The sequence below is a fragment of the Falco biarmicus genome, chromosome 10 (genome assembly GCF_023638135.1).
Source record: "Falco biarmicus isolate bFalBia1 chromosome 10, bFalBia1.pri, whole genome shotgun sequence".
Classification (NCBI taxonomy): Eukaryota; Metazoa; Chordata; class Aves; order Falconiformes; family Falconidae; genus Falco; species Falco biarmicus.
In genome coordinates this window covers 20,363,032-20,387,164 of record NC_079297.1, presented here as the reverse complement: position 1 = coordinate 20,387,164, position 24,133 = coordinate 20,363,032, and the positions used below count along the sequence as shown (strand labels likewise).

At 37.9% G+C, this 24,133-nt stretch overlaps 1 protein-coding gene across 7 annotated transcripts in view; it reads right to left on the bottom strand.

The window, feature by feature from the left end:
• Positions 1-24,133, bottom strand: part of SHANK2 (SH3 and multiple ankyrin repeat domains 2) — a 353,645-nt gene that overhangs the window by 40,709 nt on the left and 288,803 nt on the right. For all 7 annotated transcript variants that reach the window (XM_056354407.1, XM_056354409.1, XM_056354410.1 and 4 more), the window contains 2 exons: positions 2,751-2,886; positions 13-93 (listed from right to left, as the gene is read on the bottom strand). In XM_056354407.1, the coding sequence (XP_056210382.1) occupies positions 13-93; positions 2,751-2,886 (217 nt within the window). The remainder of the gene's footprint in view (positions 1-12; positions 94-2,750; positions 2,887-24,133) is intronic.

The window sequence follows — 24,133 nt, the reverse complement described above, 5'->3', positions numbered from 1 at the left end:
ACACTTTCTTACCAAGCTCTTCAAGCTCTGAGGTCATTGACTTAGACCGCAAGGTCAGTGCAGTGGTTGGAGCTCGCTTAGGAGGTGGTGGGGCTTTGCATTAAACAGAAGGATATGCAGTATAAGCAAATACACATCTTTAAAACGCTATATTCACATACACAATTTCATATTTCTTTAAAAGAATATGCTACATTAAATAAGGTAATAATACATACATACATACGGAGGAAAAAACCCTGAGATGCTTTTCATGTACTGAATTTCTATACCGTTTCTACTTTTAGCGTAGGTTGTTTGACACATCAGCAAGCTTTTATGTAACAGGATACATAGAAACATTTAAAGCTAAATAATTATGTACTTCCATTTTTCAGTAGGAAAAAGACTTTCTAGAGAAAGTGCCTCACAGCAGTTGTGTCCCTCCTTCTAAGAAATGTACATAGCTAAAGATCTCCTGGAGACCAGCCAATCTCTGCCAGATTAATTTCATCTTTGAAGAAACTGTTAAATCTGAGAAATACAAGAAAGAAGATTCAAATTTATCTTAATAGTTATGGTGAGACTAGGGAAAACAGGTGATCCTCAGAATAAATAAGATCTTAAAATATCAAGGCAATCATCTAGCACAGAAACTAAAACCCAGCATGTGTTTTAGTGTCCTGACAACAAATGTTTCTGGCAGTCAGAAAGGAGCGTAACATCAGAAAAGACTATGCCAATGCTGGTAGGAACATTGGAGATTTCCAGTAAACAGCAATGGCTCTAGGACACCAGAAAAAATTCAGGGTGCCTAAGTGTTTTGGTCAATACTATACATCAGGTTACGGGATTTTGACAAGATGTGGCAAAGCAGTTTGAGGGCAAGAGTGATGGAGGAAAGAAGTAGACAATGTTCTTCCCGTATCATCTATATCCACTATGTCAGCGTCATCCTTTCCCTGTAAAGCTCCATCATCTTCTTACAGAGACTTGACAGTATGCCACAAGAAAGCAAAAATATACTTGGGTTCAGTGCTAGATACGAGGCTGGGTTAAGTACTGCACATATTCACACCAGTCTGGGGTCTGCCCTTGCCCAACAAGAGAAGTGACAACAAATCTGTGAAGGGAACTGCACAAAATACTGGCTTGTTAAATGAGGCTGGGTATCTGACACTGGGCTCATCGTAAAGGAGACTGATGGCAAGAAAATCCTTCCACACAATTCCCAAGGTACAATGGCAATTGCCAGGTAACAAGATAAGCTACCAACTTACTTGCATCAAAAAGGGACAAGATTCAAAATGAAAGTTTTTGGCAAATGACACATTATCAACAGAAGGTTCTGGAAAGATGATAAAGAACTTGGCTTGTTTTTACAGAAGCAACTTCCCTTTGGGTTGTATACAACAGCACTTTTATTTAAGGCCAACATGATGCACCCCAAAAGGCAGAGGTGAAAGGTTGGTGAAAGGTTTGTTTCAAATGTGTGAATAGTAATTATATCAAGGTAAAAATAATGCAGGACCATGTTTGGACAATATTGAATTTAATATAGCACTTTTTCCTCCCAAGGTGCTTTTTTTCTTTCCTCCCTCCGCCCCATAAGCAGGAGATGTCAAGAACACTCACAGGGTAGATAGAAAGTTTTACTCCTGGACACCAGGACAAAGAGGGACCCCATAGGTGCCAGCTTCTAGCCTGCTCTTGTGTTGAAGAGCCAGGTGGCTGTGAGTGACAGTGCAAGAAACTGATGGGAGGAACAGGAATTTTCAAAAATGTGATGCTGCTGTACTGAACACTAGTTAGCAGCAGCAATCTTCTCTGCTTAATGATAATTATGAGGGCCTAATTACCTCCCAAAGCAGCTGTTACCTGAGCAGCCAGGGGTATGTAAGGTGAAGGAAGTAGTGCAAAATCCTTTTCTCTGTGTGTCTTCTTTTGGTGAAGTTTTGGTGGTGGGGAGAAACACTGAAATTCTTCAGGGAGTAGTCCAATGTTATATGTTAACCCACAATCTCCATTAAAATTTGTATTAAAAAAAAATAAACTAGGCTGGAAAAAAACACTTGTCCTGTTTATATCCAGACAATTCCTTCGCCAATTCTTTGTGGCACATGATACTATACTAACCTCTCTTCGAGTAGCTGCTTCCACTTGCTAGCGGCCAAGTGGTAGAAAAAGCAGCTATGCATGTTTTCTACCTATGAAAGGAGAAGGGATTTTCCCTTGCTGGAACAACCCCTCTACTCTGAATTCATCTAAAGGAATGTTCCTATTAAAATGTATTTTTTTCTACCAGAACTTCAGTCTAAACATATTGCTAGCTTTTTGTATTCTTACAGAGGCTCTTTCTAAAACATGTGTTCTGCAAAATCCTAAGTTCTCAGTGATTTCCAGAGGAGTCAAACTAACCTCCTCTCAAGTACATTCAGGGTTAATTAATAAAAGACAATGTGCTTTTTTTTTGGTGCTTTCTCTCTCTCACTACTGCAAGAAATTTTACTACAAAACCTTCAAACATATAGATGTATAAAGATCCATAAAGATGAAATTTCATGGCAAGCATGACAAGAGAATATAACCCTTTTTGTCACATATTAATGCATAAGTCAACAGAAAAAAGAGAAGAGTTAAGAGAATGGTATTTCAAATGTTAGAAGTGAAGTCTGAAAATCAGAACTTATAAAACAGTAATTTCACAACTGTATGCTGATTTCTGTGGAGCAAGACCAAAAGGACTCCGTTAGGAAAAGAGAAAAATATACCTTTCTTCCTAGCTGTGTCATCTGGATCAAGATTCCTGGTTACAGTAACAACCTTAAGAACTAGGTGATTGCCCCCTTGTCGAATCATGTTCACCACCTGCCTGTGGCCAACTTTCACTACATTCTCATTATTAACCTGCAAAGAAAGAAAACAGTCTTTTAGATCAAAATCCAGAAAACTTCTGTTCTTTCAGTTTTCAAAACAGAAGATGTAAAGAACAGGAAGATATAAAATTTCTAATTACTGTATTTGAATAAAAATACATATTTAAGAAACAGCATATAGCTGACATGGTAACAGAAAAACAAAGCTAGCTCTTTATGAAATATGCTACTAATTTCATTATAATTACCAGTTAAAAAAAAAAAAAAGTTAATGCGTTCAACCAAATCTTTCCCTTTTCATATTTTATTCCAACAATTAGTGTAATAACTCTGCGTTATTGTACACTAAAAATATTTTCTTAAATGATAGTAATTTTTCATGACTGACTGTATTATCCACAAAGGTTTATATGCATTTTATGCTCTCTAACATAACCGACGAGATATTAAGAAGCTTTTCTTTCCAGATCATCCAGGAACAAAGATTTTCACTCTTGAAATAAAGTCCCATGTTCAAGAGACATTCTTTTATTATATGCACTCTCCTAAACTCCCAGAATTTTCCTTCTGCAAGTTTCTGGAAGGATCTAATGTCCTGGAAGCAAAGGCAACAGGGCCATAGGAGTCCAAAACATTCTTCCTGGAAAAAGATGAGTTAACTATATGAAGCCCTGACCAGCTATTGCGGTCGTGTCAGTTAACTTTAAACTGCACTGCAACATTAAAATGTATACTCTCTGGGTAATTCCTAGTGCTACATCATAATTTTTGCCATATTTTTCTTTCCATAATATTAATTAATAGACATAGAAGAAAGCATAGGCATAAAACCTGCAAATAAGCATGGATACAAGTAATTTATTTATTCATTCAATCTGTATGAATTCACTGAAAGTGATCTGAAATCTGAATGATAGCAGCATATGAGACTGAAGTGCTGTATGTGCAATTTGAACATAAAAGATATTGAGGAACAGAATTAGTGAAGAAGAGATGCTGCCAGAATACATGCTGGGAAGTTGATCTCTATCCAAAATTCAACTGACTCAGTTGTATTTCACTGAGATCACTCAGTGCCTTCCAAAATGAACAGTCATTTTCAAAGTAAGTGTTTTCAGCCTCCTCTATTTATTCTGACAGGCTGGGCATCTCACACTCTAAAGAATTTACAGTTCAGAGAAAAATCTCTCATTAAATATTATTGCCATTTAGCAGAGCAACAAGCACAAGCAGACCCACTCCAACTTGAAATAATTTTTCCGTCCACTGTATCAGAGAAAAATCTTGTATTTTTTCAGGCTTTAGCTCAGACAAAATGAATTATGATGAAATTACATCTTGGTAAACCATTTTTTAAATATAATGCTGCAGTCAGAAGTCTCAAAGTATGGTCTGTGTGCTATGTCTATAAGCTTGAGATGCTTTTTTAGTTTCATATACAGTGATGTAGGTGTAACACATGCTGAACATCCAGACCTGTTGAGCAGGCAAATATGAAGTTCTCTCATTCTGTAGGTGGAGGATATAAAAGAATATTGGTTTGAATAGGACTGTTGCTGGTTTGTTTCATTTTACACCTTCTTAGCATCTGGTATTTCATTCCAAGATATGGTATTTATTTAGCTGGAGCAATGGCATCTAAACTTAATCTGTCTAAAGCATTTTAGCAAATGGAGTTATCCATTTACTTCCGAATTCCTTTCAGTATTAAAACCTCAACAAGGTAATTATTTTCCACAGCAAAAAAGTTAATGTAATTAAGAACTACACAATTCATCTACTCTATCTTTCCTGGAATTAAATTTTAAAGGTTGGAAGCCAGTATGGTTTACAATATAACCTCTAATGCTGTCAAAAAATAGAGACCTCTAAATAAATCAAAAGTTTAATATTAATCAAACACATGTACACTTCACTAGTGTAAAGTGATAAATGTGTAAAATGATAAACAGCTTATGCAGCATACCATCTGTTCACATCGTTATGTGCAATGATATTTAACATTTAGAGCAAGAGCAAATATATACGACACATTTTTTAAAGCTCCTTCAGAACCCGAACCTGTAAATGACTGTTTATAGCAGCTTTGTTTAAAAGGCATAGTTACAAAAGCTGGTACCAGAAAACTTTATATTGCAAAAATAAAAGTATTGATAGGGGATCTGAAGATTAACTCAAAGAGTTTCAAGAAATACTTGATAACAAAAGAACCATGAAATCAGCTGAGCAGTACCTCATCTTCACTAACTTTAGCACCTCAGTGGATAAAACTGTAGCATGATTACAAAGCAAAAACATCAGAATTGTCAATAGCTTATAAGGAACTAGGATTTCAGTGACAGATTCTCTATTTCTTTTACCCTTCTTCAAAATTTTATATATAAGCCAAATGACTGTAGAAATAGTCATTAAACAGCAAGACAGCAGGTTTCTAGCAGGTTTATTTGATTGTTTTAATTTGATATTCCTCAGCAAAACTTTTTCAGGTGTGAATAATTTGATGAGACTGTCTCTCTGCTTCACTTTAAGTTTTGGCAGTGGGGAGATGACTAATGCATTTCATCTAGGCTTTGTAAACAAGCTGAAGAAGGTGAAGGTTTATAATCAGTAAAATAGATATCTATCTCACCCAGGCCAATTCCATTTAATAATTGCATGTGTACTTGGTATTAAATGTGATCATGTTCTTTGAAACATTAAAAAAATATTTTTGCTTTTAGTGGCAAAACGTTTAGAAGGATGTTCTATAAACAGCCAAACTAGCAAAGATGGTTTGCAGGCACAAATTTGTGTCTTTGCTTTTCCTCAACCCAATCTTTCAGTATATTTTCTGTAATTTTTCACTGCAAAACTTTAAGTTCTTCTTTTCCTTTGACTCATCCCCAAAACTTTGCTGTGCAGAACTTTCTTTGCCATGTCCTTCATAAATAGGTGAAAATAAGTAACAGAAATAGATACGTGCTGTGGCTGGTTCCATGCTACATCAATAGCAACTGGTCATCCAACAAGCCAAATGCAAGGAAAACTCCCAACTCTCAGAAAAAGCTCCAAACCTTTATATACTTGAAATTCATACTTTATTAGCATTTGTTAAAGCTGGGCAGGAGGATGGAAGTTACTTCAACCACTCTGAGAGAATTTGAGAAATAATTAATGAAATAATATGATTTCATAGGCCCAATGTCTAAAAAATAGCCTAAACTGGAAGCCTGAGCCATCTCAACCTGAACTTACTTTTTGGGTATATACAAAGTGTTCTTGAAGCATTTAAAAGGAAGAAGACTTTTGTGAATATCAAGATTTTTCAACTATATGTCTCAGTACATTTTCCACCTTGTATAATCAATGTACATGGGTTTTTTTTGAGCAGTACAATGTTACAAGGCAGGAAAATTACAACTTAAGAGCAAGCTGGAGACAGAAATGAGAAAAAATCACCATAGACTATCTTTCCAGATCCATTAATTTGCTAGTAGCGTGCAATGCATTGTATTGCAATGTTTTGAAGTATTATCAGCCACATGGCTTATATCACCATTCTTCATGTACCTGGTGTAACATAACCCTGTGTGAACCACTTGGTGAAAAGGATCAAGTGACATTGAACAGAGTCAAGGACAGCAGCTGAAAGACACTGACCTAGCCTTTACCCCAAGTGATTGCACCATTACTAGTTAGCTTACAGCTAAAGGCAGCGAAGCAAGGAAAGCAACGCTCATGTGTTGGTCAGTATTCAGAGGAGGTATGGATAGACGAGCTTGCAGCTACAATTGGAGGTACATGCAACTGGTTAATCCAGACACTTCTGGATACATTTAAGACACTAAATATTCATACAAGACAGCGAACAATACTTGCCGTCACCTCTGCATAGTTAAGAGGTTTCATTCCTTTCTCCTAGCTGGTGAAATCACTTAATCATGTAGTTGTCATTTCACAGCTTCCTACAGCAATGCAATACACTCAAGCGTGAAACATTCAGTTCTCCAAGACAAAAAGCAGTGTGCTGTGTCTCCCCTCCACCCCCACCACTGCAACCACAGCAAACACATTGCTGCTTCCTCCAACACCCTCTTGGAGAACTGAAAGTGCTCTGGGGCTTGCATTCAATGTGCTTCACAGCCAGGACTCACACCTGCTTAAGGCTCCAAACCACAGACTGTGATCAACAATGATGTTCCTCTTGCAGAAAGAGCTTTGAACACCAATGATGAAGAGTTCTCTCCAACATGGCCATTCTCTCAAGAGATTAATCAGAAATATGGAGTGAACCAGTGACAAAGAGAATTGACAGTTATAAATCTCACTGTCTTTAATAGCCAGGTCCACCACTCTAACTTCATCTTACTAAGCATTTATACACAGCAATGTCTAAACCTCACAAACCCCAATAAAAATCATGAAACTTTATTCAAGAATAAATAATGATGTGGTCTCCAAGAGCAAAATATCAAGCAGGTAATCAATTTTCTTTTCTGTGTGAAATATTCCCTACATGAAAGAGCCCTCCATTTAAAAGAAGATATATGAATGCCCATGACATCAATAAACATCTCCTGAACTTTACAAAGAAAAAGATGCTCAGGCAACCTTATAATCTGATAACAACAGAGAGAAGCACAGAGAACTGAGAAGGACAACAGCTTATGAAATGGAAGATGTTTAGTAAAGGATAGGATACGGTAGAAATTAGTTTACAGTAAATATGAATGGAAGACAGTAAGTCATTTGATGGGTGATTTCAAGAGATGTACTCCAGCTGGAAAGGGTACCGTAAGAGAAGGCACGAAGCCAGGAGCAAAGAAGGAAGGCAGAAGCAGTACTTAACGTGAGATGACTGCTACAAGCGCAAAGGAAAGGAAGCAGGTATCTTTTCTCCTGGTCTATTTTCACAAAGACATTTTAGGTAATCTCAAAGGCAGCAAAGAGCTTAAATATGATGCAGTAAGAGAAAGGACTACGCAAGATGCAAGTCAGCATAGCCACACAGATGCTGCTGAGAGGCACAGGAAATTGTAAGTTGGTTGTTTCATGTATAATTACATTTGCACACAACTAAATGATAACTATGCTACCTACAGGGTGGCTGGTATTTACTTTAGAAGCAAGGTTAGAGATAGAATTCCCTTGAAATTTGTTTTCTGAAGATTAAAGTCATCCCTCAGTCCCCTAAATAAATGTGTACTTCCACATCTTAGCGGAAATGAAAGTGTATTATTCTTTATTATACTTCTTCCCCACAGAAGCCACAACTGGGTGGGTCCCCATTCTTTTGCCACACCTCACCACCAGGCGTTACTTGACTGCAGACAGACTCTTCACTGTGTAAATACATGCATTTAGTTTACTTACACAAGCTGATTTAGAAAAGGAAAGAATAAATGGTATTATTTAAATATGTGATTTTTTTAAAAAAAAATGTGTTAATGAGTGTTTTAGAGATGCTGGGGTTGATTTTATGGATATTGGGACAAGCTGCATAAAACCATTTTTTTCCGAAATTTGTAACTGCAATAGGTTGAAAACTAAACTAAAATAAAATAACCTGCTTATTGTAGGATAGCAGATGCATGAGCTGGAACATATTCACCAGCGCAGCCTTCCCGTAGGAAGGTGCAAAAGAAAAAACACTACCAGAGAAAGAGACCTTTGCGGAGTTTGTTCTATTAATAATAAAAAATCTTAAATTTCTTCAATGCATCACCCTAATCTTTCCATTATCCGAACATACTCTCAGTGGAAAAGGCAGTCTATTGTTTTCCACACTAATTAAGTAGACAAAATTCAATCATTCTGCTCAGAATGACCATTGGTGCATTCGTGAATAAAGTCACCTTGCAGTTGTGAACACACATTCTGTCAAACCAAGCTTCTCATAAACTCTTCCTATCCATAGAACTAGAAAAAACAAAAACCCAAACCTGTTACACACACTTACAAACCCCTGCCTACACACTTTTTAAAAATTCACCATTTTTTGTAAATACTAAACACATGCTAACCCAATTTCAAATTGTACCAGCAAAATAAATAGCAGAGAAGTGATTTTGTAGGCTTAGATTATACTTTTGCATTTCAAATAACTACATGGTTGTGCACATAACACTGTCTAAGCACGTCACAAACCAGTATGAATTACCCATCTGTGAAGTATTTTTTTCCTGTAGACTAAAATGTGAGACAAAGAAAGACACAGTGACCTGGACCATCTTTGGGAAGTTATTAATCAGGTTGTTATAGCCACAGTGCTAACCCAGGGGTCAGCTGCAAGACTGCTTAATTCACTGAAAACCAGAAACCAGTCATGGTGTCTATGGTTTTGTGTTGACCTTCAAGACTTTGTGATGGGCTGGAGCAGAATTTAGCACAAACTTGGGACAGTGTCCAAAATCTGCACTCTGCGAAAGTGTCAAAAATCCTATTACCTGCTTAACATTAAGACCCCTAAATTAATTCCAAATGCTGAATGCTTTTGCCAGTGCTTGCCTTCTATTGTAATCCAGCATCATCAACAGGGTCATGAACAGCATGAAGGTAGACAGTCCACCTAGAAAGGTTTCTGTGCAAAGCAAATTTTAACAAATTCTGTTAGCAGCCTACTTTTTCCTGAGTATTACAGGAAAGGATTGACCAAATACATCTGCTGATGGAGTTTGGTGATCCAAATGAGAAAGCAAGTCAAAAAAGGCCAAATCCAGAAGATGTTTTTAGTGAAAAAGATGCTTCAGAGACTTCATGCACTCTGTTCACCTGAAAGGCACTATTTAAAAAAAAAAAAATTAAAAAAAATCACAGAACCAAAGATACAAGCATATGGAAACTCCAGAGCTAAAATCTGGCAGTAGTAAATTTTTAATAGTAATTCACTTGCTCACAGATTTGCTTGGATTGGTGGCCTTAATGCATGTGAGGCTGTAAAGAAGATGAGGCCACTGAGCACATCCCACCCCAAGAATTCTGTGGTTCTATGGAATTTCTCAAAAGAAGAAATATCACAAGGAAGTACTTACAGCCTTTCAGAAAAAGAGGTACATATGAATTAGAGGAAAAGTATCAAAATCATTAGTAACATTGCTACTGTACAAATTTCTTTCCATAAGCTCAAATATTGGGGTAAACAAAGATATAAGATATGTAAAGGAAAACACGCTGTGGAGCTACAATGTCTTGAGGCTTTATATTTCATCCTGACACCACACTCCGCCCTGTTCGCAAATGGGGGAATATTGTGCCTTTTCTCTTGCAGCTCCCATGGCAAGGGAAGGTGTGCTGCCTGGTGCTTGCTCCAAGCAACAGCAGTATGACAGACTGAGTGCAGTCTCCCTGGTGAAACCCAGGATCTGCAGGGCTGCCCCAGCCAGGCAGCAGAATTTTCCTTCAATAGATTTAGCAATAGCAAAACTGCCATCTTCTGAACTGCAGCATGAATCTGGTCTCTGCCTAGAGATAGCTGAGCTATGCTGTTGAGGAAGGCTTTAGCCTGCATCTCTTCATCCCTTTGAGTAGCACCAGTGCTGCAAATCTTCAGCTGCACTTAGGAACATCTATTTCTGATAGAAGCATCGGAATGAAGAGGCACCTCAGATCATAAACTCCAGACTCCTTTGTTGTCATGGCAACTGCATCACATAATTCGTTTCTTAACATTTAGCCAAGCTCCATCTTGGAACTTCTTACATTTCTTGTCCCTGCTATTCCCGTTAGGCCCAGAAGGTCTGCAAAGAACCTTGTTTTTCTAATTTCCATTCTAGGACTAGTTTATATTAATCCTTTTCTCCTGTGCCAAACTGCCAATAGCCTAAATAGCTATTTCCCCCCTCCTTCCCATGCATTTTACAAACACACCAGGTGGGAGTAATGTCCTGTCTTGGCTAAACAAGCATTTTAATAACCTATTATGACAAGGAGTCTAACACCCAAATGGAGCACAAACGCTGTTCAGCACTTAAAAGCCAGCTTTTTGGTTGGTTTTTTGTTTGTTTGTTTGTTTTTTTAACGTGTCTAACTTCAGTCAAATTAGCTTATAAAGATGGTCATATGTTCACCCATATTTCACCTAACCTACACTGCACTCATGTCAGTGTCTGACCTCTCTTAAGAGAAATGCACAACTTATTTTCTTCTAATGACATACTAGATGCAGGTGGGGAATGCCTGCACTACCCTCTTCCTCACAGTCATTGACCTGGCCCACAGACATTTTTGAGTATCTCAGAGAGTTACTTACACAGAGCCAGCGGAAAAATGTTTGTGACTAAGTTCAGCAGTGAAATACTTGATCCTAATGTTGGTTAAAAACTGTAAAAGCCCCAACTTTTTTCTACAAGAGTCAAGTTATGAATTTTGCTCAAGTGACCATGTGCAGAGATATGCACATAAACACAACATAATAAGAAAACACAACTGGATATTTTAATGGAACTTCCCTTATCCCCAGCTTTAATTAAGGGCGTTCAATAATAATCCACCCTTACTAGAAAAAATAAGCAATGCAGTAACATATTAAAATGGTTAATTAAAAACATTGCTAAGTAACACAAACAGCAGCATTGTTTCTGTACAGAACTCAATGGTTAAGTTTGCGGTCAAAGTTGAAAGCATACACTATAAGAAAAGCAGCAGAATTGAAGGTTGTCGTTCATATCTTACCCATGCCATGGTTTAAAAGTTGGAACCACATTGAACTAGCATTTTAGTCTAAAATTTTGTGGTTTGTGTACTTTAATCTGAAAGCTGCTGGAAGTAAGTAACTACTGTCCTCGTGAGACTACCTTATACAGAACATTTAAACATCACTCAATTACTTGGACCCATTCCTATTAAAAATAATTGTCTCCATTAATCAGTACCTGTTACTATTTTGAATCATTTGGTTTAAGTCACATTTCTTAGGAGAAGTTCAATTAACTTTATTGCCGTTGATTGAACTGCAGTGTACTGCAATCAATTAAATTACACTTAGGATGAATTTGTCCAATGGCTTTCAGGTGTGAGAGGTGGCAGTTTTTCATGTCATAACTTCTCTTAGGAAAAAAAATCAGGTGAATTGTGCACATCTGTTTTGCTCTCTCTAATACACACACCTGAAAAGGTTTCAGCTTCTGAGGAAACTTCAGAATGACCTTACACCTACCTGGTATACATTGATACAAGGCAGTATGAGGTTGTGACTTACACTTGATTTATTAACCTTTTTTAAAGAATTTGGCTTATAGTCACTGAATATTTAATGGTTTGGGAATGTCAAAGATGAACAAAAGATGTGCAGCAGTTGCCTGGGCAGGTCTCTGACCAGTTCTCAATTTCTGCATGCTCAGATTAGTTATCAGACAGGAGGTTTGCACCTGGGAACAAGCTTTAGAGCTCCAACAGAGTCTGGGCACAGTATGGTCCACCGCTAGGAAGAGAGTCTGGGCACAGTTTGATTAATCTCTTTTCTCTACCAAATCTTTCTCCTCTTTCCTTTTGCTGTCCTGATAACTCAGGAGATGTAGAGCCAAATATGTCATCTAGCTGTTTCACATTGATCCTTAGAAGGACGGTGGCCTAATTTTGTCACAGAGGTTGGATCAAGCATTCACCTCTCCCCTTGCCCTAGTTTTGCTGGCATTGTATTTATTTCCTTTTGTCTTTTCAGCATGTACTTACTTTGTATATCTGAGTCCCATTAGTACCTGTGAGTTGTCCACTTCCTGGTATGTTTGTTTCTTTTTTCCTTAAAATAAACTCAGTGAAGATAAGTTGGTAACTGTATTTTTTTCAAATTCCAATGCTTAAAAAAAAGTTTAATTTAAAATTCAATAAAATTAAAATGAAGTTTGAAATGCAACGGAGAGTATCTTAACATTCATTTCATGAACATGCCTCTTACATTTAATTTATTCTCAGATGCTATGATAGCCTATAAATTATGGTACACAGCCAGCACCAAAAATAAGGTACCTAAAATAGCAAACTAGAGGTCACCAATATACTAATGAAACATCTCTAGCTTATCTGCCCTTCACAGATGAAAGCATGCCTGAAAATCTAAAACCACTTAACCATTGTAAACAGAGCTGCTTTCACCTCATTTTTCCAACATAACTATAATCATCCACCTCTGCTGGGGTTTGTTCTGAGGTCTGAGCAAACAGTTTTTTTCGTGTAAAGAAAATAAATGCAACCCAGGCTGCACATTCATGCAGTGGTTTGGCAGTAGAAAAGCAAGTTTAACAGACTCCCACCCCCCTACTGACCACTCACCCCCATACTAGTTTGTCCTTCTCTCAGCAGAGTCACTAAGGCTTTGTGGGGCTATTTGGATAAGCTGATTCCAGAGGAGGGGAAAAAAAAAAAAAAAAAAGAGGATAATTTTAGTCTGGATCATTGAAGTGAAATGGTTAACAATGCACAGATTCACAAATTATCCATGTGATCTGACTGCTGGGCTGGCAAAGGGCAGCAGACGGTTCGGTTGACAAGCTGTGGACGAGCATTCTTTTGGCAGTACTGTATTACCATACCCCCCTGTTGCATCCCTCAGCTCTTCTGGGACAACTTTTGGACAGACTGCATTTCTAAGCCAGCTCTGTTCCTGAAGCTATCTCACTGAGCAGCTTCACAAACAGCTTCACCTGTGCAGCTGAGTGGGTGTGTGGGGACAGGTGTGAAGAGCAAAGGAAGCTGAAGCTAGTGTTACTGCTACAAGTTCTCGTGCAATTACACCCTGGGAACAGCACTCATCTGCCACACTGACCTTTGCAGTGATTAAATACTTCAGACCTCAGTTAAACAACTCCCAACTCACCACTTCATAAAAACATGAGGCTATGTTCAACCCTAAAAATATACCTTTTTTAAAGCCAGGACTACAGCAGTATTATGTAAGCACTGAGAAGACAATAGAACTTCATTTGAATTCTGAATGAACCACTTGATAAGTATTTACAATAGGTAGAAGATAGCAGGCTGAGCGTTTCTATTTTTACAACTCATACTTGCATTAAAGGCCATTAGGCAGGCATTTCTAAAATGTTTATCAGAATATAGATCTTTTTATGAGTATTAATAATGCAATATTCTTTTTCATTAGGTAAGCACACATTAGTTAGGTAACACAATTTAAAATTAAACATACGTGTAATATCAACTGACCGGTTCTGTATATTTAAATAATTTTTAGTTAAAACCTTTACAGAGATTACACAGATATATTGACAGAATGTGTTGTCATCAAGTACAGATAATCGATATTTCCTCCTCCCACGTATAGTCACTTTCCAGAAAATGTAGCTGTACTAGGAACAATAAAAAAATTTACTGCTCATGTATTTCTTTTTATGTAGGAAAGCCTAATCTTACAGCATATAGAGATAATCCTTTATTTTAACTACGTTGCCTTAAACTTGGAATGGCTTATAAGGTTTTTTTTGAGGTCACGTATCATGTTGTTAAATCTCACAGAATAGTTAGGTTAGGATAGACCTTACTGCTCTCTACAGCTATCTGCAAGGAGGCTGTAAGCAGGCGTGGTCGGTCTCTGCTCCCATGGAACAGTGACAGGACAAGAGCAAACGGCCTCAGGTGGTGCCAGGGGAGGTTCAGGTTGGGTGTCGGGGAAAATGTCTTCACTGGGAGGGTGGCCAGGCACTGGGACAGGCTGCCCAGGAAAGGGGTGGAATCACCAGCCCTGGAAGTGCTTAAAAAACATGTAGATGGGGTGCTTAGGGACATGGTTTAGTGGTGGACTTGGTAGTCCTGGGTTAACAGCAGGACTTGACGATCTTAAAGGTCTTTCCAAACCTAAATGATTATATGATTCTATGCATGTGATAGCATTTGCTATACAAACCTAGAAGAAAACGTAGTAAAACATTTATGTCTTTAGAGCAAGACTTGTAGGTAATTATTTGTTCCTCGGAGATACATGCTGCAAGGAAAGAAGAGCTACATAAGAGAGCTTTAAATAGGTGAAACAAATACAAGCCAATATTCCTTATTCAGGCATGCAATACACTCACTGTCTTTATGGAAGACACAAACAGGACTGCTTCCAGAAACAGAAACCTGCATAGGAACAGCTTCAGCTTGAGTTTTCAACCACATAGACTGTGCCTCATTGTAAAGCACCTTTTACTTGACATCTGTCTTTAGTGATCAAAATTAGGAAGGAGTGTCTTTTTCTGTTTCAATACTTATTAACACATTAGTGATAGGACAAGGGGTAATGGCTTTCAACTGAAAGCGGGTAGATTTAGATGAGATATTAGGACGAAATTCTTCCCTGTGAGGGTGGCGAGGCACTGGCCCAGGCTGCCCAGAGCAGCTGTGGCTGCCCCATCCCTGGCAGTGCTCAGGGCCAGGCTGGACAGGGCTGGGAGCAGCCTGGGCTGGTGGAAGGTGTCCCTGCCCCTGGCAGGGCAGTGGAACGTGCTGATCTTTAAGGTCCCTTCCAACCCAAACCATTCTATGATTCTATGATTACTATCTATATGGACAAGTGTTTTGTCACCCCCCCAGACCCAGCCAGCTAGCGGGCAGGCCCAAGTTTTGCTCTGCTGGCTGTTCTAAGATCACTGGATCATTTGGCTGCTCTTTGCCCAGTAGGGTCGTGCAGCTGACCTGTACTACAGAAAGGCATCCTTTGATTCAACAAAGTCCTGATTTGATTAACTTTATGCTCATTGACTTAAATAGCACCACCGACTAAAAAACTAGGAAACAACTAGTTAAAGAGTTTGAGCCTGCAGACCATTTTGCCATGGCTATGCCTGAGAGCAAGAGTGAGTGATGACTAAAGTCTGGCCCTAAGAAATGCTTAAGCACATACAGAATAATAAACATCACATTAAAAATGTTTTCTGTATTAGATTAAAGAAATATGCATCAGTCAGTTGAGTCATGAACTTGGTGACGTTAGGAGTGTCCCACCCTAATTTAGAAGATTACTAATTGCACTAAACATGCTGCAGTTTTCTATTAATTGCCAAAAGAACGCGCATGTTTCATGCAAGACTTTTGAAACTGAAAATAAAAACCAAAAGAGCTATCAATCATAGTCATAGCACACCACAGTTACAAACATGGAAAAGTTTAGTCTAAAATAACCAATCAAGACTAAATTACAAATAAATTTTGAACTACCTATAAAAAAAAGAATAAATTGAAATTACTACAGCAACAACAACAACAAAAATCCACTCCAGTTCTAGCAGCTTGTTTGCAGAACGAAATGGTCCTCTGTGTCAAATTAGTGATTCCTGGAACTCTAACCATACACTGTAAAATTCAGCTACCCAAATTTCCTTACTTAGAATGTATTGTTTGCATGGCAGATGCAGTTTTTTCTAACTGCTTCCCAACAATTTATATTCAATCTAGTCTTGATAATTATGGTTCTTTAAGAAGACTAGAGAGAATTCCATTAATTTATTTCAAAGTTATTCCTCCTTTAATACTGCATCACAATTGCACTACTATCCCAATTCAGCCTGAGACTCATCCTGTGACCTTAAAGCCTGTGCTTCAGCTCAACACCTTTGAAAAGGGGAAAGTAACTAATCCACTGTAACACACCTAACCAACCACTGAGGCCCAGTCAACGGGGTGAAAAGCTCTAAGAGATCTGTTTGATTAGGAAGCACAACACATTATGAAAAACAATAATGGCCAATCCTCTAGTACATACTTTTGCTGAGGAGCATCAGAATTCATCAGATGCATCCACAAGGACAACAACAAGAATCCTGCTCATCTTACTTTGTAAAAGAATATCAGAATGTATGTGCATAATTAAAATGTAAAATAGACACTAGCCACAAATACATAGTGTTGCACAAGAACAACTCAACGAAAACTGAAAAGCAACAAAGACAACTTTTGCAGTTCTCTTTAAAGAAAACAAACTTGTTTGTAAGAGCAACTTCATTAATTCATGAGTCTTTTTGTTACTTCAAAGAAGCAACGTTCTAATTTACTTACTATCCACACAAAATGACTTTTTATCATCTCAAGCAAGAGTATAAGTGCAAAAAGCTTCTCTGGTAAGGAGGACTGATTTATTTTGGTTAGCTAACAAGCATCACAGAAGTGTAACAGCAGACTCCTCAGAGCATTTTGTCATAGTGAATAAGAATCACCAAAAAACCTTTCATTAAGTTTGATTTTATTTGTAAATAGTTGAAATAAAAATCTATTTTTGTATGATCTGATGACTCACGGAGCACGAGGAAATTTTCTGGCCTTTAAAGCATTTCCACCTAGCCTACACAGAACACTAGTCCTGAGGCAATATCCTTGCAGCAAAAGGCAAAACTGGTTGAGCAATGTTTTGCCTTATGCATTGCTCCAAGTCTGTGGGTGCCTGCAGTGGCAATGAGATGATGCAGCCTGTCCTTTGGAAACATTTGCTCCACAGTCAAATTCTCCATCAAAACAAGCTGGAAACCTGGCTGGAAATACTCTTTCCTTTTAGTGGCCAAAAGGAAACAAAACCTGCCCTCCTCTTTCTTTCAACACCTAAAGTTAGCAACAAAATTGCCTGCTTCACAATCAGAAGTCAGCTGTGCAATGTATTGGATGAATCAGTGCTGTTACCCACTGACATTTCAGGAACACACTGAATAGCTACAACCATGTGAAAATGTAGCAACTCATCAGAAGCATACTATTGAAATAAACATGCTACAAACCTGAACACAGACACTAAGGAGAGGGAGACAAATGTAGCACAAGTGAAGATAACATAAGAGGTTTTTCAATTAGAATATGGCATCCTCATTTGTAACAACACTAATTTTGCAGACTTGCTATCTGCCATTTTTATTTTCTGTGCATTACATTAAAAGATATCCCCAAACCAAAACCATTCGCAGACAGCAAAACCCTGGTAAGCTTGATTCTATATCAAATCTTTTGGAACGTGAATGATGTTTACAGTGAGCAAGGAAAGATCAGAATAGGAACTTGGTATGTACAACAAAGGAGGAATAGAAAGGGATGATGATGCCATACACTGAAGGGCAGAAATGCTAGGTGCTTCTAAAAGTAAGGAAGAAAAGCTTGGATTTAAACACCAAATATTATGCAAATCCATTATAATTTAAGTTAAATTGCTTTCTAACTCAGTGTTGTAGAATTGAATTTAAACATCAACCAAGTTCTTATGCAAAGATTTAAAACTTAGAGGCACTGTGGAAAGAGCCAGTATTTCCCACAAAGTTATAGCTGCCAAAAGCTGTGCCTAGGTGACTTGTATGCTACCCTTGAAAGTGAGACGAGCAGCTTCAGTGAGACCTAGAAGCTTGAATTCCTGAAATACTTAGCAACCTGCATCCCACTGCAAAGGAGATATAACTAGCCAAGATGCTGGGACAACTCCTGTGAACACCTGATGTGCCAAAGCTTAATCCTAAATCACCATCATCAGTGAAGGGCCTGTCAAATCATCACTCCTGACAGCATTACAGATGGCAAATTACGTACCACCACCCGGCCGCCTTCCTGAAGCGCTGAACTCCCTGCTGGGCTACTAAATCCTGTTTGGCCAGCACCTGCAAGGGCACTGACACCAGACCCACTCAAGGATTTAGGAATCAGCATGGGCCGAGGACCATTTCCAGGAGACATGATGGATGCAGCTGCCTTGCTTTGGAGGCTAATTCTAATTATATGACAGATCATTGTTTCATGCCAGTGGCCACCCATGCCAGAAAACTTTCAATACTTTAATTTACTAGCATATGTGAATGTTACATGCTAAAGATCTATCTGGAAAAAAGAACGGCACTTTGCCAACATGTGTCACATAATCCCACTAAAAGTTAATGGTTTCATTTCATAGGTAGCAATAGCAATTTCTTTAATGACATGTTGCTCACATGGCTTTGCCATGTGATACCCTCACATGGTGACAGAACTTTGAAAAAGAGGTACATTCACAAGTTTAATATATAAAGTTTAGATGACTTTAAAGTAGTAACTGATTCTCTTTGAACACCATCTTTTCTTATCCCAACTTCTTAGCTTTTTGCTTAATTGGCCAAATTGCAGAAGCATCACAACTGATTTCTCTCCAAATACTGTGACCTAATTTGGTTTTGTCCCAGTTACTGACATTGACAAGTCTGTCTGGCAATGGTAGAGGGACAATTTCAGTGTAACCTAATACTCTTTTTATTGATTTCCAGGTTGGTTTTTTTTTTTTAGACTACAAGGAAGACAGCCATGAAAGATGTGATTTAAATCCCAAAGACTGACTATAGTAACAGGAAAACTTCAGTTCTAGGAAACTTGCAGTAAAATGTAACCTTAATGCGCGTTACTCACACTAACGTGTACCCCACACCCTGAACAGGCAGCACTGATGGAATTGCCCCAGTGTGAGGCAGAATGTCACCTGCCATTGGGCTTATTACTGCCTGTTGGTCAGTCTTTGTGGTGTCTTCCTGCAGAATTTAAGGAATTCCTAATCCAAAACCAAAGCTCCTGAGAGCTTCTGAAATTAAAGGTATTTTAAGACATTCTAAATATATGCTGACTGAAATAGTTAAGTCATCAATTGTTAATAATATATAGTTTCATACACATATATAATACATACTTATCAGTAAGAATACATTTCTTACTGAAGAAGCACAGTTTTGTCCAGGGGAATGGAGAAAAATGTAGGTGTGCATTTGACAATGTACAGATCTGCTAGAAATAACTTGGCTAATAGGCATGGGAACAGTAAAACCTGTGGCATTCAGAGGCAGCAATTTAAAAATAAATAAAGCAGATAAAATATGCCATTAATTAGTCCTTAACGTTTTGTAAGTGGTGAGGAGCAGCTATAGTCTGATACAGTCTTTTCTTACTCCCATCAAATGGCCAATTGTGTTACAACAGGCAAGGGCTACATAAAAATAATGCAAAAGGACAATGGACTAGGAAATTAATTGTCTTCTCAACAACATATTGACTCCAATTTTAGTATCATCTCAACAGAAACTTTTAAAGCAATTTTACTCATGTTTACACGGATAACGGAAATAAATACTTCTTTCTTAGTATTCCTGCTTGAAAGGAAAGAGTTGGAAATTTTGTGCTCCTGGAGAGACTGAATCTCATTATTTAATTCAGAAATGGACTTTATCCAAATCTGGAAAAACTAAGCTGTAAAATTCACTGGGTTTGTATGTCAAGGTCAGGGCAAATATTTAGGGTTTCCTGAATTCCTGTGCTATCCTTATGGGCTTGATAGCTGTCTCTTTGGGGACCCCTGCAATCCCCGTTTAACATGGTAACGCTCCTGTGTGCCCTTCCCACATACCATTCTGTCCTCACTGAATGTCCCTATTCCTCTCCTTTTGATCTTAAGACACTGAAAAGCACTTCTTCCTTTGACTCATTATAATTTATTCTGAGGACATGTCTAGGACACAGAGAAAGAACTGTTCCCAAGGTGTGTGAGACAATACTGCATTAGAAGCACCTGAGCTAGCACGGAGCAATCTGGCATACCGTACTGATGCAGCGTGACACCATGCAGAGACATGAGCTTGAATCCTGGATAAAATGCAGTCATATCAGCATGGTGCTGCCCTCAGGCTAATTAGCACCGCATCAACACGTTTTTGTCACTTCTGTTTTCAGAGCTAGTACATTCAATGCCAGCTCAAGGCTCTTTCTACCACAGGTCAGGCACAGTGTTAATGTGTGCACCCCGCACTGGTAACATTAAATATACATGGACAATGGTCAGGGATGACACGTGGGGATTGTTGTTGAAGGTGCTAAGTGTAGTTTTCAAAATTTAATCAAAATCAATATGATTTTGAACACTTAATGACTACAGTAGTCTCAGAACATAAGGGATTAATTAGCTAAGGCTTTCAGTAGTTATCCCTCAGCAGCTGAAAGATACAGATAAATGTAATTATATGACTGTAAAGATTTCACCTCTAACTTGCTCAGAATTGTTATTTTGCAGCACCAGGAAGAAGTGTTAACCCTGTCATTTTGTGACCAGATTTTTCCTTGACTTTTGAGAAAAATACATATAATACCGATTACTCTAAAGTCTAGACGCCGACTCCTCACTATTCCTTGCATCTCAAACTGCTCAGAAAGAAACTACCAAAACCAGCTCTCAGTCTTTCCCAGTACACTCACATTTTTGGAAATGAAGTTGAAGATACCATTAGACATGCAGTTCCTAGTCATTAATGGGTTAAATTTACTTTTTTTCCCCATGCAATCTGCACTTTAGAGTTAAAAGAGACTTTAAGTAAGATTGTAAATCTGGAAAAAGACATCCTAGACCAGGCTTTAATTTAGCTAGCAAATGCATACTTAACTGTTTTCTGGTATGTAAGTAGTGATTTTTTAATTTTTATTTTTATTTTACAATAAACTGTAATACAGATGGGCCATTATAATGACATTTTACAGACATGGTATCTACTTCATCTTAGCTTAGTATTTTTCTGTTTTCTCCATGTTCTTTAGACTGTTACAATGTTTTAGACATATGTCCTTGCTAAGTGACAAATTTCTCTGTGAAAAACTATGAATTTGAATTTATCTGCTTCTTACATTGCTCATTATTTAGAGTGCTCACTTTTTTGTTGTCATTGTTAAGTGGAATGACTGTATCAGGTTTATAGCATATACAGTCAGTTTCCCATCCCGACATTAGTAAATAATTTTTAAGAAGTCACACTTGGAGTACAGAGTAATTCTTTACTGCAACAACAGAACCCCCCACTCTAAGAGTCAGGGACTTTCAGTCATTCTTAAAGATGTCTTCCAGGTTTAGAGGTCATTGTAAGGAGAAAGAGACTGCTGAGATGTCTTAATGAGCTGAGGTACCGTGTTCGTAAGAAAAGGATCTTGAATAAATACTTTCGTGGCTAGCTTTATTTTCAAAGAGAAAAGAAGAGAGCATATCACAGAGTATTACTCCGAAATCTGGGAAGTTGTCCTGTGTCTATGGGACAGACAGAACTTCCATATGTAGGAAGTTGTGGGGATGCAAGGACTCCAAAATCAGACATTCAGTCAGTTTGGTTATAGATCAAAGACCTAAAATCCATGATGCAGCTTCCTCAAAGCATCAGATTCTCACTTTACTTTCTAATAAGTTTCCAACATTGCTCCAAAATAAATAATTCTTATCATAGAATCACAGCATTATAGAATGGTTTGGGTTGGAAAGGACCTTTTGAGATCACCTAGTTCAACTCCGCTGCCATGCGCATGGGCAACTGTCACTAGGTCAGGTTCCTTCCCATATACCCAGACCACTTATCTTAGGATAGAGGCAAATGTATGTCCCTGTTGCATATAAAATAAAGCAGCTATGTTGAAATTTTAGAAACCAAGCCAAGATTAGAACTGTATCATTACTTATCTGCACCAAGATTAAACTGATCATAGCTCTGAAATCTTGGCATTAGCTGCTCAGCAATTGAAAATTCTCTTTCAGAACCTGAAGGAGGCCTAAGAGTAAGATCACTTTTTCTGGTTATTTGTAACTCAAAAGTTTTCCATCACGACAGTATAATTGTAATGTTATTAGTTACAAATCAATCAACTAAGACTTTACTTCATTTTGACAATATGACTCCTGCTACGCATGGGAAATATATTCTTGTTTGACAACAAACCCAAACGAGTCTCCCTGAATTCTGACCTTTAACAGTATTTCATTAAAGCCTTATTCTGGGGCCACTGGTGTCTATTACTGTTGAAGATGGCTCATCTCTGCACTGCAGTGAGGGACTTTACAAATTCTAGATCTTATGACCAGGCAGGACTATTGCAAATACAACACATTTCCCACTATCTTTATCCCACTCACTTCAGCAACATCAACTAAATAATCAGGGAAATAGGAGTGAAGTAGGAATTAGGATCAAACACTGTCCTCTAATCATGGACAAAATTTCTCATAACATTGAGGAGCTAAGGCACTAGCTAACAAAGCATAACTGATAAGTAGGACAGAGTCTGTTTTCTTCAGCCAGAAAGATATACTCCCAAACAAGAGGTTGAAATGGAAAATTTTTAAAGGCCAAAAATAGAAAGGAACGATGGATTGCAGGTTGTGATAAAAAATGTTTAGTTTCCTCCATCTGGAAAAGACAAAGCAATCTTTCACTTTTCAAACCAGTATGAGGAAAACCATGTATTTTGTTTTTACTTCTTGCTTTGCCTTCTAAGCAGAAAATGTAGTTGTACGATTTTTAATTTTGTTTAAAGTCCTGAATACCACATTCATCACAGCTCCAACTGAAACATCAGCAAAGTCCTATTAAATCTTTCCATTGGGAAATCATAACTACCAACTGGGACTTGAGGGTTTATCAATTATCTTCTTTGCTCCTGTTTTTGCTTTTTGTTTTCACTGGAGAGTTGCAATTATTTCAGCTTGAAGAAATTGTGCTACTTTTCCTTTTTTTCTCTTCAAGGTTTTTAAAATGAGTATGACCTGTTTAGAAAGCTACATGGGCAACCTCTCACTTGGTGACTAGGCTGCTTGTTACTGAAGCATCCCTGAGCTGTGTCCCTATCCAGCATTCCCACCACTGGCCCCCAGGTTAAATAAAGACCACCCTCACTTCACTATGCATAACTGGATTTATTTCTTTTTTTGCCTCACCCCAGGGTTATCACATAATTTATCAAGAAGAGATGAAGAATTTTGTTTGACATAACTGTAGCTCATCTGGAAGGTTGTAGGAGATGTAACGTGGCTGAAAGCTATGATTTAATACAGTATCATGTCAGCTAGTAAAAAGCAGCAAATGACAAAAACCTCACTGAGCATTATATAGTTTCAGAACGTTTACACTGTAGATGCTGTATTAGTTAAAAGCTGTATTAGTTAAAAGCTTCCTAGCTAATATTTAGTCACAGACACAAGAAACTGTGGTTGCTTATTTTCTTTCCCATTGTTGTGTAGCAAGACACAGATTAAAAAGACCGACAAAGAAAAAGCATGCACTTTGAGGTTTTGCCAGTATTTTGATTAGTGGCCAAAGTCAGTGAACCGTACTTTGTCTTGTCTTTTATGTAAGAATAAGGATGAGTCATGCAAGACTAAAATAAACACCTTTTTAGAGACAGTCTTGCTAATAATAGCTTCTACATCTTTATAGTCTTCCCCACTTGGAAGTACTCTATTACTAAAACAGTAATATGGACCACAGTACACTCACAGCTGAATTTTACCTCAGCTGATACGACCTTAGTGATTTTTTTCCATGACAATATCAAAACTGATAATTCACTAGACAGTTGTATTGGGTTTG